Consider the following 14,067-nt stretch of genomic DNA (forward strand, 5'->3'; position numbering starts at 1 on the left):
CCATTTGATATCCAAGAAGCTTTCTGAGCCTTTCCTACGTTCATTTTAAGCATTTTCCTCCTTAAAAAGAGGAAGTCCTCTTTGTAACCTCAGAGGCTATAAATTTGGAGTACTCTCTCAATTCAGCAATACTTAAAAATACATTTGGTATAAATCTGGATTATTATGAACACATTTTATGTTTAGAACAGATGGGCCGATTTTCGTTTCTGGTTTATGAGTGAAACCAATGATAAAATAAGAAAATCGGCTTAAATTACAAAAAAAAGGTTTGTTATAGACAACTTCTAACTGTTAATAATAAATCCCCACAGTAAGATCTATGCTCAGAGGCCTCATTTCAAATTTTGGCCAGGTTTGTGTAAGATGTAATTGAATAACCAGTACACCTGTCCTATTTCATGGATAATGTACTGAGGAAAGAAAAAATTCTCATAAAGATTTGTGTACCAGGCTTAAACACGCTTGAATGTTTGCTCACCACTCAGCACCTCAGGAACAAAGAGTAGGTCTGCAGATCTCATCAAGTTTATCGACCATTCATCTGTTAAGTCTGGTTGAATCATCACAGCTCTGTGGGGATGAGATCCTGCCTCTGAAACGGACCCAAGAAAGAGCAGATATATCTTTACACTAAGGAGGTTGTAGTTAATGGTGGAAGACGTCAGGATACACTTTTGTTCTTATTCACATTTTATAAAAGAAAAATTTTAACTCCACCACCCATCCAGCTACTTTTAAAGAATAATATTAAAATTGAGATTATCAGTGTGTAATGTATGTAAATTGCATATTTGGTGTCAGCTACGCTTATTAGGCAGCTTCTCCACTTCATGCATATATGTATTAGACTGTCGTGGTTCCATTTCAAATCAGATTTCAATTGCTCAGCACCGTTTCTTTTGACAAACATTTGTTACTCCTGAAACTTACTAGGGAGAAGCATTTAAGCATTAATATGTGTACACAGAACTCAAGACTGCTTTTGATTTTGCTTGTCATTTCCTGGACCACAGTGTTCACAAGTATCTCAAATTCCTTAGCTGCAAGGCAAGATGAAGGATTTTTGTCCATCGAAGGTGTGCGATTTACTACACATCAGTTTGTTATGCGAATGGGGTATAGTCATTCAGCATGGTTGAGATGGGTACTTTTCTGTTTTGTATAGAGAGAATATCCTTTTCACTGTGGTATAGCAATTCCTTGGTCTTCTTTAGTACTGTTGATACATGTAAAAGCAGTAAGATTTACCGTGATGGCGGGGCCAGCTCCTGTTTCAGGAGAGCTATTTTTCTGGACATTTTGGGCACACATCCAGAAGCTGCTTGATGCCAGGCCATTTGTTTTGTCCATTTCACACACAGGTTGCAGATCCTGTGCCCTCAACCTACCTTTATCATCGTGAAGAACCAGACAAACAGGTGGCCTGCCCCCAACTCATTTCCAAACAAAGGCACTCCCCTCTTACAATTTCCAGAAATTCATCTGTGGAAGAAAAAGGAGTGCTTTTGATTAAAGAGATTGATTGGGTGTCAAACAAAGCTTGGACAGAGAGACATTCTGTGCAAGAGTGGCAGCCTCTCCGAAGATTCAGCCTCTTTCTGTTTCATTTCTAAAGCAACTCATGAGCTCACAGCCAGGGCTGCAGAAGCCTTTTACATGTTTATGAAGGCTCAAGGATGTTTACGATCATAACTAAGCCCATTTCAGCTACACCAGAGTAACCACTGGCCATTTGCATGTTTCCATTCCTCCATATTCGGTTTTCAAGATATTCTGCTTCGTGGTGAAAACGTTGTTGCTAATCCATTTGTTGAATCAATGCAGCCTGTAACTGACCTGGTGCCTTTGGTCTTTCTCCGAAGGCTGTGGTTGCTACCCTTAAAGAGCGCGAGGAGAGCCCTGGTTTATGTCAGCTCTAGCCACAGCCTCTCGAGTTAGTTGGAGAATTGTGAGAGAAGCAAGTACCTGGCCAAAATCTCCTTTTAAAAGAAAGGAAGGGAGCAGCAGCCACCAGTGACTGAATCTTACGTCATGTCACTGAAATGAGCCACAAGAAAACCTTTCTTGCTGAAATAAAATTTTTTTGTGAATTCAATTGATTTATGTAGAAATTCCATCAGCTACTTTCTCTTGTACATTGGACAAAAAATGTAACAACCCCAAGGTATTTAGGCCCATTTGAATTCCTTTAGCCATTGAAGAGAAAAAATTGAGTGTGATCGCTTGGTCCATAACTAAGCTACTGGAATAAAAAGGTTTTCTTTTTCGTCAGTAAAACATAGGAAAGCCGTGCTGAATTCTAGTGTGAGGCCAATGGTCTGAATCAACCCTTTATATGTGGTTGGAATGCAATGTAAAGCTTTTAATTTATTACTGCATTTGCAAAATGGCAATATCTATAGAAATCTCAATACTTGCATATTTATTCAATTAGAGGCTGAATGTGTGCTTTGTACTGCAGACACAGAAGACTGGATTCAGTCATTCGTTGTATACTATTTTTTTTTTTTTTTAAAGAATCTGTCTCTGCAAAACAGTCTGGGTTTCATCAGAGGTGTATATTTTTCAATGTATAGTGTCATATTTAAAAATTCCTCTCGACGTTTAGCTAGAGTTCAGTAAACTAGAGTTTCTGAGATTAGTGATTGTATTGTCTCCACTGATCAATGGAAAAGATGGTAAATTGGGAGACCCTTTGAGATAGTGCATTTTGTGGAATCAAAGGGTTGTGTTTCTACCTTGCGGGGAATATTTTGGAGCTGTGAGATGACTGGGCAGGCTGTCCTCAGCACTGAACTAATGAAGGATGCAGGCATTATTTAAAGAAATAACCATCTTTTCCCTCCACAAAATGCTGATGTCTCATTCTGGGTAGCTTGCATTACAAAAGCTAATTAAACAGTTGTCGATTCAAAAAGCCTTTATATCACTTCTCGGCCTTTGGGCTAAGATCAAGTGTAAAAACCCTCTAAAGAGCCGACCCTCTATATATAAGATTCCAAGGGAAAATTTCTAGTTCAGTATGAACCCTTCTGTGACACTTGTAGGCAGAATTTCTTACTTTAGTCTCCGTTGATGCTACATTAGTGTGTTTATACCTTGTTAAAATACATACCACACTGTATTATAACATATCCATCCCCCTTTGGACCATGAGCTTCTAGAAGCATGATACTAGGTCATAATCATCTTTGAACACCCAGAAACCAAACAGTGTCTCATAATAAAGGCTTGTTCCCCAAAGTGGGCTCTTTGAAATAGTGGTTTGGGGAAAAAGGATTTTGAGCCAACGATTTGGTAAATATTTCAAATTATATCCCTTTACCTTTCAGAGTGGCAGTGCACATTAGCCTACTAAAGGCTCTGACGAGCCTTGCAGTATAGAAACATGTTTGTTTAACTCAGTGTTCTCTAATTTAACTGGGGATCCCTTTTGTTGAGTATCAGACTACCAAGTTTTGAGGAACATTTCCTAGGAAGTGCTGAATGAAAAAAATGGGTAGAGACCCAACTCATGATTTGTCCATTTCTAGAACTGTTCTTTAATTTTTTTTCACTAGTGAATGTTCCTTCTATTTAATGTCTGCTGTTATCTCCTGCTTCAATACATTGTCACCCTCTGCAAGTGACCTTAGCAGGAAAAAGAGTAATTTTAAAGAAGAAGCTATTAACTGCTTAATAATGTTAAGATAGGCAGAAAAAGGGAGTAAAAACAGAGAGAATTCCTGTTTAGTAGATTCCAGTACTTAACAGCCACTCACTAGCTGTGTGTCTTCAGGCAAGTTGCTTAAACTATCTCAGCTTCTGTTTCATCCTCCTGTTAAACTTGGGAGATATTGCAAAAGAGTCACCCTATAGAGCTACGCTGAGAAACACAGTACTTAAAAGGATTAAATGCATTTTGATAAAGTGATAATACTGTTTGTTGCAACAGAGCTCTCATTATTGTTTGCTGAAAAATATCACGCAGGCCTCTGACAAAAAGACATACTTTTCTTTGTCCCTGGTGAATAAGACAAATGTGGAAGCTGAATACCATCAAAGGAAAAGCAGTTTCTTGGTGGACTGGAGTATTTTAAGGTATTCTACTCAGACATTTTAAAGACCTAAGGACACATATTGGTGTCCATTCAGAATGCAGTCATTGTAATGCTACTGGGATATGATACTCCCTAGAAATACAATGTACAAAAATTGGTTTTGTTTGAGTAATTCAGATCACAATAACATGAGAACCCACTACAATGAAAAGAAGAGGCAACCATCCTTCATTCCATGGGGCTAAGAGTAGGGAGGGGACAGGGTTGTCCTGTTGTTTCCTATTCTTATTTTGATTTATTGACATGTAATTTTAAAAAATTATTTATTTATTTATTTTTGGCTACCTTGGGTCTTCGTTGCTGCACACGGGCTTTCTCTAGTTGTGGTGAGCGGGGGGCTACTCTTCGTTGCGGTGTGTGGGCTTCTCACTGCAGTGGCTTCTCTTGTTGCAGAGCACGGGCTCTAGGTGCACGGGCTTCAGCAGTGTGGCGCACAGGCTTCAGTACTGTGGCACACAGGCTTCAGTAGTTGTGGCTCACGGGCTTAGTTGCTCCACGGCATGTGGGATCTCCCCGGACCAGGGCTCAAACCCATGTCCCCTGCACTGGCAGGCAGATTCTTAATCAGTGTACCACCAGGGAAGCCCCTTGAAATATAATATTGACATGAACTCATTTTTAAAAAATCTACAGTCTAGCTTTTATGATACTAGATACCTCAAAGGCAGGAGAATCTTATGAACGCTATACTTCTCTCTCACCAGCAAAAGAGAAAGGTAGCTAAACAACAGGTGCAAGGTTTTAGAAAGTAAGGGGCAATCTAAGTAATTTTGATTTAACTGATTGGGGAGTATTCCTTTTATCACTAAATTACAAAGACTCTATTCTGTCAAGATCTGTAGGAGCAGATTTAATTTCTGTAGGTCAAAGAACTATGTATATGGCCTCACTGTGGGTCCTGGATGTTGCCAGCTACTTCAAGCTGCCTGGGAATAGGAGACATAGCCGCTGCCCAATTTACGATCAAGAACACAAGTAAGTTTTCAGGTAGAAAAGCACTGCAACATCTTTATTGGTCCAGTGTCCCTGGAGTCGGGAAGGTGGGGAATTAAAGTAGGTAGGACTTTAGCTTACCGGAATAGTAGCGTCTGGTCCTTAGAAGACTGTATTCTCAGATATTGTCCCATATGTATAGAGCTGTTACACATTTCCATGCATCTTAAATGAAAGCTTATTCTGCCTTAACACAAAACCTGTGAAACAGGGCAGAAAACACTTCCCGAACGGTAAGTTCATTCTCAGACTTTTGCAAGGCTGTGCACTGATTTCCCATAGTTAATAGAAACAACTTTCCTGATATCTACTCATGAAATCAGTATCACTTGATCTTTTCAGTTGACTCTTTGTCCTAAGGACTTATCTTCCTTCACATGAACAGAAGTGTAGGGAAGTTTCTCTTCTGTAATCTTCAGGCGTTTAGTAGATGGAGTCTTATGACATGGACTTTGGGCAGCCACAGAAACATTTGCCTGTATCACACATGATCTGGAAGAGAGAAGAAATTTCACTGTTGAGCGGGGCAAATTTTTTCCTCCCTCAGTAGGCTGGAATGTCTGCCCTACACACAGTTGTAGTATTGGGTGGAAGGGGAAGTTTTTGGGAGTGAAGATACAGTGTAGCCCAGCACCCCTATGCTTCAGAGGGGCAGTGTGGAGGTCCTTCTTTCGAAAAGGTAACGTGGACACCTAGGTTATTGTAAAGTTCTGTGTGAATCTCAGACAGAACTGGGCAGTTAAGATTCAGCAAGGTGTGCTTTTAGGAATGGTTATTAGGTGAATCAGCCCTGCATTTTCTTGAATGCAGGCTTAGCTTATGGGCAATTAGAGGTAAAGTTTTAAGCACCATCTCACTGAATTACCGTGGGATGCCCAAGTGTAGAGCTTTTCCCTTTCTGTATTTGGAATCCTAGGTCTCAAGAGGTCAATTAATATTTAGCAAACGTGTCCAGAAGTAGTCATAAAATTAAACCAAGATATATGCTTAATTTTCTACAGTCATGTTTTTGAAATGGTGATAGGTTTGAGTGCTAGATAGAAGGCTGCTGTTGTTTCCTGAAATGAGAAGAGTTAACAGCAGGTAATGTCATTCCTCTCAGAAAGAGTTTGAGACTCTCTGTGTTAAGTGATGAATGAGGGTATCTGACCCACATCTGTTTTACATTAGAATGGAACATTGCCCTGACATCGTTAGGAGCATTTGTCAAGATTCCCTGGACAGAGCTTCTGTAAATTACATGCTGCAAATGTGTCAGGGTCAGATAAGAGGATATCATTAACTCCCCCAAGTTTACTCAGGGCTCTGTCAGTCCATCTTAATATGCTAACAGCCAACAATTTTCCTTGAGCCGTTTTGCTATATTTTTCATTCACAGAAGAAAAAATATGTATGCTACACCCTACCCCCCCAATATCACACATGTTCTTTTCTCATAAATCATATTAATTGTAGACATGGTCACAAAGCATATTAAATGCAGGCATGCGTAAATGAATTAAAACATATGAGAATTTTATTACAGCCCATGGTGGGTCTAACATAGTCAGATACCAACTGTATGAACCATACTTTTTCATTTAGGTGAAATGAGCTTTTTCTTAATGGGCTTTATTTTATTGATAATAGATGGACACGATATGATTGTTCATCATTGTCTAGAAGTAAACTCTGTATGTGTATATGTGTCTCTTGCAAGCCATTTCTATGCTAATTTTTTTGCCTAGGTTTATATTTTAGTCATCAGTCTCTAAAGAATAGTGCTACCCATTTGACAGCTTAGGTCTATTGAGAAAGAGGTATTCTAAAGAATCAATAAAGTAAAATTCATTCTGTAACTTGTCACAGAGCTGGAGATTAAAGCACATATAACAGAGTTTAACTGAGAAGGTACTCACTGTGATCTTTACAAATGAAACTTGGAAATATACGCACCATATGAACCATACTTGTCTGACACGCATACTTTTGCATCATGTGTGAAACATAGCTACTTTAAAATGTTAGCTAAGGATTAAAGTAAAAAATAAGTGTGTATTTAGCTGGACATTTTACATGCACTGGTTTTCTGTCTGGTTAGGTAAAGGTCAGCCATGCCCTTCCCGTAACTCTGGGTGGGTGAGAAGGTCACCATCCTTACCTTGCTAGAAACTTCTGCCTTCAGGCAACTTCCCTCTTACAGCTTTCAAACAGACAGGGCCAAAAAATCTAATTATTTAGATGCTAATCAACTGCAGGATAATTCCCAAGGCATTTGAATCTGAAGACAACATTTTCAGGGAAATCTCCGCTGTTCAAGTTTAGGGTTAGTTACAGCCTCAAAGATACAGTCACTGATATTTAAGCAGAACATAACTCCAGTAGTACCCGTATCGGCAAAAAAACACGTGCATAAACATTTGAATTTTTTGTTTGGTTGTGGGAATAAATTATATCCAAATTTTAAAAGTTTATCATCATTAGCCTTTTGAGAAAAGTGCAGAAGCTATTAAAAAAAAACCCTTTATGTCATACAAAGCTGTAATTCACAGTGGTTTTCTAAAATGCAACTAAATGTGTATTATTAAATGTTAAATCAGAAAAGCATCTGATTACTTAAGAGCAAAAATGTAAATAAAGACATGAACCAGGATTCCCGCTAAGGAAAAAAAGAAGCGCCTAGACGTACACCATAATTTGCTAAATCATTTTAGATTTCTGATAAGCTCTGAGCACTTTCAACTGATGGCAACATGATAACACTTAAGCCAAGACGGATATTTTCCAGACACATTGTTTTCAATGTAAATCTTAGCTTGACTCATAGTTTTTTATCTTTTATATTTAATCTTACAATAGGAAAATTAATTCAAGAGAAATATGGCATGAAGCAATTGTAAAGAGTTAGTTTTTCCTGAACCATATAATCTTCCAATCAAGATATAAACAACTTCTTTGGAATTCTGAAACTTGAGAATGAGCTTAAAAAGATCTTCAACCAAGTCTCTAATAAAGGGAATGACTGAGGAACCAGCAGAAGTCCCAGTTCAAGATTCTAAGGCTTGAATTTGTTTTTAAAGGTTAGCCATAAAACAATTTAGAAAGGGTGTCTGGGAAGTGTTTCGGAGGTAACAAGTTACTGGTATACTTAATAGATTTTTTTCCAGATGTCTCACCTAAGAGTTGTACTCAACTAAAAGTTAAAAAAAAATAAAAAATAAAAAAATCCTCCTCCCACCTCCATTCCCAAGGAGACAGAACAGAGATCTTTATAAAAGGAAAACTTTTCCTGTTCATTGCAGTTCCTGGACTCATCTGACATTTAATAAGAATGTGATTGATGTTCAGTAGACAGAACTGATTAGCCCTGAGTCTATTTCTTTTCCTGTGAAATTGTTTGTGAAAACCAGGCAATTGTGTTTCTCTTACCTCAAATTAAAAAATAAAATAAAATCAGGCAAAAATGCCATCCCTGTAATAGAAATAGCTTATTAATGGCTTATGAGGAAAAGTCCCCCACTTGGCAACCAATGGAGATTTTATTTTAGGCTTTGAATTACAAATTGCTGTAGGAAAAGCTTATATGAAAGAGATCCTGACAACATTCTTAAAAAGAAAATATGACTGGAAGACATTCCATGACCATATTGGGGGAGTTCTAAGAAGTCTGTTTACCAACTTTGTGCAGCAGAAAGAAATTTCCATAGCTTCTCTTGAACCACATTAAATAGCAAAATTGCTTTTAAAGAAATGTACATACAAATGTAATGGGACCCTTCCATAGAGATTTGAGGTTTTAAATTATGTTAGGGGAGAGTAATGCATTTTGTATTGATATAGTTATTTTTCTTTTCCAACACAGATTTCCTTTTTAATTTTTAAATAAGAAGCTGTTACAACGATGTACATTTCTCAGGTTTTCTCAGTATGAAATATTGAAATAAATTGCGTTCGTTGTCGTTATTCATTAATTTCCATTTCAGAGCAAATGTAGGGAAGTATTAGTGCTTCTTTTCCCATCCTCATCCAATTCTTGAGAAAGAAGTCATGATTACAATGTGTGACCATCACAGCGGAAAGAAAAACTCGTGGGAGAATATCTGTCTCTAAGCAAGATAACGGGTCTCTCTGGTCCTCTTTATTTTCTCACATTAGCTTCCGCAGGTATTGGGCTGCTGAGCTAAGGGCAGTTGCTAAAGCAGGAGCTGTCACGAGCTTCCGGTGTGTCACAGTCATAACAGTGACACGAAGATCTATCAAGCATCCCTCTTATTCCATTCACACAGCAGCCATCCCTCCTGACTGGACCATGAGCTGGGATGTCTTTAGGACACTGTGCCCTGGCACCTTTAAGGAGCTGTCTTTCTCTTGCCCTAGAATATAGCCTTGGCAGATGGTACTGTATGTTCTCCATCCTCCAACAGATATATTTCAAGGTCTTCCTGTCCTAAGGTATTTTCTAATTCAACAGCTGCAAAAAGTTGCTACGTGAACATCATCAGCTGAATTTTGCTTCTAGGAAGGACTCATCTCTTCTCTTTTAGGATCTTCATGTTTTTTTCCTCCCATATTCAGAATTATTGCGGCCTTCAAAGTTATGCAAACAAGAAATATATGGCAGAGGATTAAAAAAATTTTATCACAAAAATGTACATATAGCTCATGGGAGAGTGTGCATGTTTTGAATAAAATTCTTCTATTACTCTTCAACTGTGGCTGTGTATAGAGTATTCCATTTCTTCCTTAAAGAGGTATACCATTAACAGAATTTCAAGTAAGTATCTTCATGAAGGACACTACTAAAAATATATTTCCTTTTATCCAGTACCACTGCCTATTTTTCTTTGAATTTATACAGTTACAAAGTTGATTTTTCTAAGTGCTTTTTAAAAAAACTTAGCACAGATTATTTACACAGTAAACTATTTGTGCCCTGTGCCATAATCCCCCTTTCATTAAAAATATCACATTTTTAATCTTTTAATTTTCCTTGTCCATTCTTGCCCATTAGACCAGTACACAGAGAGGTACTCCTGATTTGAAAGGAGTGTGTTTGGCACTGAACAACCTCTACTTTAAAGACTTCTCTTCTAATAGACGTTCGTAATTTGGGCTGAAAGAAAATATTTAATAAATTAGTATATCAATTGACATTTATGAATTTTCCAAGTATATACTGCAAAATCATCTACATGAACTCAAAGAAAGGCAAAAAAGAAAAAAATATATATAGATGGAAGAACATTCAGGAAATAAATGCATTTGGGGCTGTGTTCAGGTTTTTTAAATGAGAAAATGAAGTAATTAACTTACTGTAATCAGCAGTGTCTGAGAGCCCCATGTTCTGGTGACTTTTCATTCTCCGTTAGCTGTGACTCTTATTCTTACTTTACTCTGTGACTCTCACTTTCCCCTAATGCCCAATAAAACAAAAGTAGGCTCTGAAACATACAATTTTTTTTTGAATATAAGTAATTTTTAGAGATTTTGAAAAATCTCAAGCTCAAGAAAATTTTGATCCCTTGGCATGTCTTTAAAAATTTCGGTAAGACTGTGTTGCTTTCCCCACACCAGCCCGCCTTCCCATCTGCTCACGCATAGAAGAGCTCAAGGGAAAGGGAGACGAGGAAATGGAGAATAGAGACTTGCCGGGGTGGGATGGTGAGGAGAATCATGGCTTGTTAAAATGGAGGAAGAAAGGGTAATCCATAGAAGGTGGAACAGATTCTGTTTTGTTTTCTCTTTTTCTTTTTTTTTTTTTTTGTCTTTTGGGGCTAATTGAAGATGGATCCGTTTAAAGCTTTATTTCAAGAAGATTTTGTTTAGCTATGAGGGTTATGCAAACCCTTCCCAAAGGGGATTGTGGCCTCACTGGTTTTGGAATCTAATTTAGGAAGCTTTCTGGAATGCGAGATTCATCCCTCCCTCCTGCCTTGCTGGTACCCCTCCATCCAGGATCCTGTGGCCTGAATTACCTTGGTGGATAACCCAAGACCTACAATCAGGGTTGAGTTTCATTACTGCCCTCTCATCTCGCTCTTATTTGTACACTTTAATCTCCATATGCTTCCAACGTCTTAAAATACAACAGGACTAGGATGGAAATACTGTGCAGTCGTGGGTCCCTGCATTGCAGTACTTTGTAAGCAGGTGATATTTTCTGGAAGCTCTTCACTCAGCAGTCGATTTCTTCTGCGATTGCTTTTTGAGTCCTGCCACTGACTTGCATGAAGTTGAGAAAAATCACTTCCTCTCTTGGGTGGCCGTTTTCCAGATGCAAAATTAATTATCTACTTGCTTCCATCACGAGGTGTTGTAAGGGTCATCGAGCCTGTGTTTGTGAAACTTGTCACCGTGCTAATCGGAAAGTTGTTCTGTTATCACAGTTTTGTTTTTTTAAAAGTTCGCTTGCTCTCCAGGGTTATTTAAGAAACCGAGCAGACTTTTATAACATGTTTGCTCTTCAGGCATTTTTTTTAAGTGCTTCTTATGAAAATGTTAGTTTAGAGAAGAAATGAAAGGATTAGGTAATAGGGGCAGTTATTTGCAGAATCATTTACCATTCATTCATTCATTCATTCAGTACCTAATATGTGCCCGCCCTCTGTTAGGTGCTGAGGATATGAAACTCGGTAGATTACTCCCCTCAGAGCTCTCGTAATTCAAAGTAGGTGACCAAGTACTAATTACACAGTAAGAGGGCTGAGGAAAACGCAAGGGAATATCAGGGAGGGTGTACTAATTTCTAATTACTGAAGGATGGCCAAAACGGAGAGTGGAGTTTTCGTGAGAGGGAACTCTATGAAAAAAGACATAGAGATCTCAAAATACACAAAAAGAATCTGATTTGGATTCAACTTAAAAAAATATATAAGCAAATGCCTGTTTAAAATGACATGTGAGACTCCCAGCTGTAAATACATGGTTAAACATGATTCGCTACGAACAGATATAATTTCTTCCTCCTTCCAACCTTCTGTCCCTGTGTCCCTCCTTTGAATTTCCAGTATGATTTTATCACTAGGGGCACGGTGTCCTCTCTCTCCCACCCTCTCTCCTTCCTTCTTTTTCTTTTCCCTTCTTCCCCTACCCTCCTTCCCCTTTCCCCCTCTCCTTCTTTCTGAAACTGCAGTCAGATGCTATCACTGGGCATGATGGAATATCTCTGCCACTTTGAATGGAGGTCACCGTCTTCGGGACAGGTCTTTAACAGCAGATTTCCAAAGAAGTGAAACGGCCCTTTTCAGTTATCCTTTCAGCTACAGGCTAGGGTCTGGTCCTCCCTGCATTCTCACTTCTTCCTAATCTGCCTGTTTATTTTAGGTAATGGGACTCCTGACCAACCACGGTGGGGTACCCCATCAGCCCCAGACCGACTATGCGCTCTCGCCTCTCACTGGGGGCCTGGAACCTACCACGACGGTGTCGGCCAGCTGCAGTCAGAGACTAGACCATATGAAGAGCTTGGACAGTCTGCCAACCTCTCAATCTTATTGTCCACCCACCTATAGCACCACGGGCTACAGTATGGACCCTGTCACAGGCTACCAATATGGGCAGTATGGACAAAGTAAGCCTTGGACTTTCTAGGGGGTAATTACTCCTGTAAGGGTGGAACACTTTAACTCTTCGTTGAGAAAGGGGAGCTGCCAGCATGATTAAGCCTTCCATCCTGGTATCAATTTTGTGGCAAAGCCAGCTGGTTTTTCCAGCAAGGGCTTCCCAGTATAATTATTTTCTTAACCAATGTCAGCAACATCTTGCGGTTATTAATTGCTGAGACGTGAAAGCTGATTGCCACTAGGTAAAACACAAGGGTTGGCCAAAATGAAATAACCTCTGGCATTAGAAACACATGTTCTTAATGAGGTCAGCTCAAGGATCATATGGGGTATAATCCCAAGGACACAGAGTTCTGTCAAACTTGTCTTAGGAATAAAAATATTCGTCTCGATCCTTTGATACCTCGGTATTAAATATGACATTGTCAGCCTGTAGCTGATTTTGCCCCTTGCTGTGAATTGTCCCAGCCTGACCTGAAAAGCTGCATGTGTTTCCTTACAGGTGCCTTTCATTATCTCAAGCCAGATATCGCATAAGTGAACTGTCCACTTGGAGCTTAAACTGGCCCTGTTTCCGGTCTCCACAGCCTAGACGTGAAGAATCTTCTCAGAAAAAAAAAAAAATCACCCTCTTGGGGGGCAGTCTCGACAGGAGACAAAGGAGAATGATTGATCTTCTTTCTCCAGTAGTTGGTTTCAAATTCTTTTGAACGTGTTGGACAAAAGCAGTGGAGAAAAGGAAGATCCGGAAAAATAAAAGACAAATGCAACATTTTAAGGCAATGATTTAACATGGCTACATATCAAATGTCCCAACTCTTTAGTGCTGATGATCAAGGAGCTAAAACATTCCATTTGTGTGCGTGTGCGTGTGCGTGTGTGCGTGTGTGTGTGTGATTTATCTTGACTGGTTTGGGCAAGCAGAATGTTCTGAAAATATAGTCGGAGAATAAAGTATAACAAGTTTGATGTCCAATGCTGACACTTCTACAACCTTAAAACTGCTCGCTCCATGAAGCAGGAACGGAGGAATCCTTGACTTTTACACACTGGAAATGGATATAAAAATAAATGCCACCATTTTTAGGAAGTTAAGACTAGATGTAAAGGACCTCCCAAATAAATTATTTGTTATCTTATCCTCATCTGTAATTCAGTTGTCAATACATGTCCTGGATGGACACGTCTTGCTAACAGGATATGGGGGAACCAGAAGAAAAGCTTGTTTTCTTTCTCAGTGTGGGAGAGGTGTGTGACATCTGCCCAATGTAGTTTCATTTGGAAGCCAACCTGGGCGGGGGCAGGGCATGGTGGAGAAGTGACGTGCATTCCCACAGCTGCTTATCAGTGTGCAATACTGTGTACCTCATGGATGCCTTGGCATTGGCCAGGGCCATAGAAACAGAATCAGAACTATATTTTTGCAGGTG

At 39.1% G+C, this 14,067-nt stretch overlaps 1 protein-coding gene across 2 annotated transcripts in view; it reads left to right on the forward strand.

Annotated features, from left to right (window-relative positions):
- PAX3 (paired box 3) overlaps nucleotides 1–13,394 on the forward strand; it is a 94,018-nt gene extending 80,624 nt beyond the window's left edge. Inside the window, exons 8-10 of one of the 2 annotated variants that reach the window (XM_060015512.1) lie at nucleotides 12,399–12,645; nucleotides 13,140–13,170; nucleotides 13,328–13,394. In XM_060015512.1, the coding sequence (XP_059871495.1) occupies nucleotides 12,399–12,645; nucleotides 13,140–13,170; nucleotides 13,328–13,394 (345 nt within the window). Of the gene's footprint in view, nucleotides 1–12,398; nucleotides 12,646–13,139; nucleotides 13,175–13,327 lie in introns of those variants that run through there. The other variant, XM_060015514.1, reaches the window with a different exon arrangement.
- Nucleotides 13,395–14,067: the final 673 nt, after the last annotated feature.

Source organism: Delphinus delphis, chromosome 7 (assembly GCF_949987515.2).
Source record: "Delphinus delphis chromosome 7, mDelDel1.2, whole genome shotgun sequence".
Lineage (NCBI taxonomy): Eukaryota > Metazoa > Chordata > Mammalia > Artiodactyla > Delphinidae > Delphinus > Delphinus delphis.